The sequence below is a fragment of the Ylistrum balloti genome, unplaced genomic scaffold (genome assembly GCF_031769215.1).
Source record: "Ylistrum balloti isolate Yb309-2 unplaced genomic scaffold, AGI_CSIRO_Ybal_v1 Utg369798, whole genome shotgun sequence".
In the NCBI taxonomy this organism is placed as follows: Eukaryota; Metazoa; Mollusca; class Bivalvia; order Pectinida; family Pectinidae; genus Ylistrum; species Ylistrum balloti.
Window position 1 is genome coordinate 368526 of NW_026781977.1, and position 5712 is coordinate 374237.

General features: G+C 35.1%; 1 protein-coding gene across 1 annotated transcript; it reads right to left on the reverse strand.

The window, feature by feature from the left end:
* Positions 1 to 2981: 2981 nt before the first annotated feature.
* On the reverse strand, positions 2982 to 5479 carry LOC132544415 (uncharacterized). The gene is made up of 3 exons (XM_060208006.1): positions 5382 to 5479; positions 4759 to 4863; positions 2982 to 3285 (listed from the first exon to the last, which is right to left on the reverse strand). The coding sequence occupies exons 1-3, from the start codon at positions 5477 to 5479 to the stop codon at positions 2982 to 2984; spliced, it is 507 nt and encodes a 168-aa protein (XP_060063989.1).
* Positions 5480 to 5712: the final 233 nt, after the last annotated feature.

The window sequence follows — 5712 nt, forward strand, 5'->3', positions numbered from 1 at the left end:
TACAGCAAGCCTCTATGTAGAGGCTAAAGAACCATCACTATATAGCCGTCGAAATAAATTGGCTTTGCAATACAACATTCAGCTAAGGTCAAATCCTTCAAATCCTGTTTTTCTCCTGTATTTGATCCAAAGTATAAAACCTTGTTCCAAGGCAAAACAAAAACCATTCCATCATTTGGTATTCGAATTTCGGCTCTGTTACAAAACACAAATATTGATTGTAACCAAATTCAGTCATTTGGAACGATAGAAATTCCACCCTGGCTCATGAATTCATCTAAAGTTGACTTTTTACTTCATGGAATGGTTAAATCAGACACAGTTACGCCTTTCGTTCATCCTTCTCGAAATTGCAGTTGAAAACTTTTCTACATCTATATACTGATGTTTCAAAAGATAATGATAAGGTTGCTGCGGCCATGGTTATACAAGATGAAACCTATGGATGCCGGCTACCGAACAACGCCTCAATATTCTCGGCAGAAGCGCGAGCTATCTACCTCGCCCTTGAATATATTCAAAGAAACAAAGTGATGAGAGCTGTTATCCATTTAGACTCTCTTTCTGTTCTAAAAACTCTTAGCAATAGAAATATTGAAAATATTTTCATTCGTAATACCTTAATGCTTTATCATGAACTTGCTTTTAACTTTCGTATTGCTTTTTGCTGGGTTCCTGGGCACATGGGAATACCAGGTAATGAAAACGCAGATCGTGCCGCAAAGGAAGCTTTATCGCTACCACCTATTGTTTTTGAACTTCATTTTACCGATTTTAAACCATTTATTAAATAAATTTTAAAAGCTCAGTGGCAGGAGGATTGGAATACCTATACCAATAACAAATTGCACTCCGTTAAACCTATCATCGGTGAATGGTCTCCATGCAACAGAGACAACCACCAAGACGTAGATGTCCTTGCCCGTCTTCAGATGGGTCATACATACATTCATATATGTTGAAAGGCGAAGATAATCCTTGGTACATAAGATGTGATGAGCCGTTGAACATTTTTTATTGGACTGCAGTGACCTTCTGTCTACTCGAGAATGGTTTCATCGTAGCATTACATGTCTAAAATCCTTTTTTGAAACTGTTGAGATTTGTAAAATTCTACATTACCTGAAAGATGTTGGTCTATATAATAGACTATGACGTATCATTTTAATCTTTTGTGTTAACATACCCATTTAAGATGTTTAACATTTGTCTTTTACCTTTTGGTTTGTTTAATGTTATTTCCTTTTGATGGCCCTAATGACCTTTTATGTGTTGACGGGCCGTTAAGAATGTCATAATAATAATAATAATGTTGGTTATTACAATACATTGTATATCTTAATATAGATTTGAATGTATGTGCGCGGCTGGGTTTGTAGACAGACACAATGAAACATGCAAAATTAATTGTAAGAAAAAAACACACATTGATTTGTCTTCATTTTTGGACAAATGGGCTCAATTAGTGAATTTTTTAAAAATTCTTTATTAATTTTGGACACATGCAATGTTTCTCGATATAAAATTATCGGTTCCTTTGATCCAGACAACACCAACACAATACAATATTTATTTCTGTACGGCATTGTCAGCTGACTATAATACATAATTTACAATGCAATCTTTGGCTCATTGTACACTATGTACAGATAAATAATTCAGTCGACCGGAAAAAATCCACTTTACAAATTACATTGTAGTGAATCGATTAGCACCGTTTCTGAACACACAATTCAAACTGATACCAGATAGCACCAGATAAGCAATATATTCTACCGATGTCAAACATATTCAACCTATGTCAAAGGTCAAAGGAATTCGACCTATGTCAGGAATTCGACCTATGTCAAAGGAATTCGACCTATGTCAGGAATTCGACCTATGTCAAAGGAATTCGACCTATGTCAGGAATTCGACCTATGTCAAATGTATTCAGTTGATGCCAGTTCATTGTATTGGAGCCTCAAATTATTGAAATGGTAGTAATGGTCCAACATCGGTGAAAAAAAGGTGAACAGACCTTTCACATTTTGATCTCTACACATCGTTTTATAATTTCGCCAAACACATTCTAAGTGTTAAACAGAATTTTCCTTGACAATGGACTCGACGGTTTGTCAGTACATGTACCTAGCAAATGAATACGGAACGTTTACAATGATAATATTATCAGGTGCCGAGTTTTCTTATATAAATAGACATAACTTATCTTCCTATACAATTAATGTTCAATACAATGTAAAATATTTGATCAACACTGTTTTCGATTTACAGATCACTAAGATTTCATTTTAATATATTTAAGGAATTTTGCTTATCAAATTAAATACAATTTAAACAGATTATAATTTTTTAAAACTTAAAAGAATCGTAAACATATACTTAAAAACAAAAGGAATTCTAGGCATCAACAAAACCGTACTTTTCACTTAAATGGAGGTAACAAGATCATCGTGTGAATAGAATGAATACCAATCCGACCACGTGTTACGGAAGGGTTAGCGTTACTCGGCCAAGTCCTGTCATGTTCTCAACGTTAATCTTCCCTTCTCATTTTCCAATGACGGGTTTTTTATCACTTGGACAGATATTTGCCATTATCTTATAAAAAGCATATAAAATAGATATTAAAAAATGTAATGTGTTATCCGAGTCACTCGGATAATGAATAAACCATACAAACGATGGGGTCATTAACACGCATTACTTTCATGAAATGATAAAATGATAAAAGTTAATTGATTTTAAAAATGAATTAAATTTGTGAACATCTCTTGACACATCAAATCAAATAACTTGATAAATGTAAAATGTGATGTATTCTAAAAACGGGAAAATATGAATGGAGTTCCTTCACCGATACCTGATGAACATCGAACAGGATATAGTTCCTTGTCGACAATATACGTGTAGTTTCACAGTAAGATTACAAACAGTTTTATTCCGAGGTAAAACACTGTACTTGATAGTTACATAACAAGTCAATATCTTGGTTCTCTTAAGCTTAGGTCTGGAAGTTCGTCCTCCGGGTTCACGTAAAGTTCTTTTAAAGCTGCATTTGTTTTAGCATCGACAAACGCCGACCTCTCAAACACTTCATCATAAAAGTATCCGTCGTCATTTTCTCGATTTGGCTCTTCGTCATCGATCGAAAATAAGTTGGCCTCTCTCCTGTGTCCGGGAACGTCGATAGATGTACCATCATAATCAAGAGCATGTTGGCTACTCGCGGAAGATAATCGGCGCCTGCGCTGTCTATTCCAGTAATCACATATTCGAGACAATCTGTAGATAATAATAATAACAATAATAATAAAACAGTAAGATGAAAGATTTTACTATGTGAACATGGCATTTCGAAAGACGATGTTCGCACCTCGTTAATATAATCTTGTCTTTCGAGACCTCAAGGACCAAAAGGACGAAAACTCGCAGGACGAAACAACGAAATAACACAAATCAGCCTCCAGTCATCAGACTTCTATCACTGCATTCGGACACCACTAAACTCATGTACCATTAAATGATTAAGGTACCTGTCATATATAATATCGGTTAACGATTTAACACAAAATTTGGTCATTTGATTTCACAACCGGTAATGTCAGACATCTCATGGAACAATGTATTTTGCCATTAAAAAGCAAGAACTCCAAATACATCATGTACCTCATTTAAAATAAGAATCCGCGAATTCGTTATTTGCTTTGAAATATTTGTGTGAAAACACGGAAAATCAGACAATGACGAGAAACTTTTATAAGTTACAATGTGTCCGAAATGCTGTCTTCTTCAAGGAACTGGACGTATTTTATTTTCTATTAACAAACGTTTCAGACAAAATAAGTCACGGCTCCATTTATTACATCCACTTCTAATGTGATCATGTATCCCCATGGAAGGTCCTTGTGGGCAGGCACCTCGTTGTTACACTTAGAGCACTACAAAATAGGGGGTTATTAAAGTAAACTCGAAGATGTGAAAACTTTCGAGTACAGCGTAAGGTACATGACGAAAGGTGAAGGCTAACTCGACCTTGAAACCTTACATGTATTATTCCTCGTAATGTCTATTGAACGGGAGAGAAAGCAGGGGATACAAGCAATACTGTATTGTGTAAGGCAGGCGCTAATTGCATGCACACTTTGTGAAGCACTTACGTCTTCATTGTGGTAATGATCACGTGGTCAAAAATGTCACTAGGAACAGATATGTAAGCCTTACCCTCACGGTGCAATAGTTATGGGCAAGGTTAAAGTTGACAACAGACAAACTCACACACAAACAAACTCAGAAAGATAAACAAATAAACAAACAGAACAAGATTATCTCCCTTAATTTTTTCGATCCGGGGCATTAAAAAGAGTCCAATCATAGGAATGAACAAGTACGGTAAACGATTACCTTTCGTGTCATGCAGTCCATATCATATAGTAATATTAATAACTTTATTTATTTTACGACAATTGCGAAGCAAGTTTTTCCAACTTATATAAATCACTCTTGTTGGCTCGGATGGAAGCGCGCGAGGGGTCCTAGTATGGGAGGACACCGGAGTACCCGGTCCATATCATATCGTAAGACCCAGACTATGAGTAAGCAAATACTGCAGGTTTTAATGTATCGACGTTTTAATTAGTTCGTTACAATGTAACTTGACCACATATTTAAAAGTGATTGTAATTATGTACATATTACTATTCATGTCAATTTTGTTAGGACTTTTCGTTGATTAATATTATCATCGAATATTCTTACCGTTTCGAGCGGTACATATATGTACACCCAATAGCTGTCAGGATGATTCCCAGGAGTGCCAGCACGCTCAGAAAGATCGCCAAGAGGACACCACTCGACTTACTACTGTCATCTGAAATGGAACAAAGAAACCGCAATATTAGTAATACAGAGTTACCCACTGTTAAACTAATTTGAGTCTGTTCATTTTCACTGCCAAGTATGCTGAAAATTTATTTCTTTATTTTAGTTTACCGATATTTAATGTCGGAGTTTGAGGATACTTGCCAAGAGAGCTATAACAGAGAAAGACCGTATAGGAGATGATATATATATCCTTAGGCTCGTTGACCAATTTCTACATTATCTCTTCCTATGAAAGACATACAAGAACAGAATATGGAAATCTCAACAAAATCTTAATTCATATTAAAACTCGATAAAGCGATTGTAAAATTTACACTACCAATCCAAGAAATGCCATGTTCCCAAAATGGGAACTGGTTCATGTGATTTAGAACGACTTTTTTGTTTTAATTTGTTTTTTGTTTTATTTTTTTGTATTCATTAACACATTTATTAACATATTTTCAGTATTTCAATGTGTTTACATACCAAATTAATGTCAACTTATTAAGTTGTACTTACCCGGCAGTCCACCCATGTGTGACGTAGTGTTGTTGAATGGTAATGAAGTAGTAATATCGGATATGTTCGTGGCATGAGGGGTTGCCACCGACATGGAGACAGAAGTCTACCAATGCAGAATTCAAACCTGCCAAAAAAATAATAAATCAAAAATGTTAAATTCGCTATTCTGGCGAGTGTAGTTTAAACAATAACAAAAATGCATCTTTTTTCTGCAATCCTTCTAAAAATAGAATTTCTGCTAAATGTTATCAGAACGAAACCAGAAATAAATTTTACTATTTAATTCATTGTGTTTACTGGTAAATACAATGCTTCCTGTATGTT

Excerpts from the sequence above, each read along its gene's own strand:
- LOC132544415 (XM_060208006.1), bottom strand. The coding sequence starts at position 5,479 with ATGTCGGTGGCAACCCCTCATGCCACGAACATATCCGATATTACTACT. Across the intron at positions 4,864-5,381 it reads ATGGGTGGACTGCCGGGTAA|TAGTAAGTCGAGTGGTGTCC; the intron begins GTACAACTTAAT and ends TTCAGATGACAG. Across the intron at positions 3,286-4,758 it reads TATATGTACCGCTCGAAACG|ATTGTCTCGAATATGTGATT; the intron begins GTAAGAATATTC and ends TATTATCTACAG.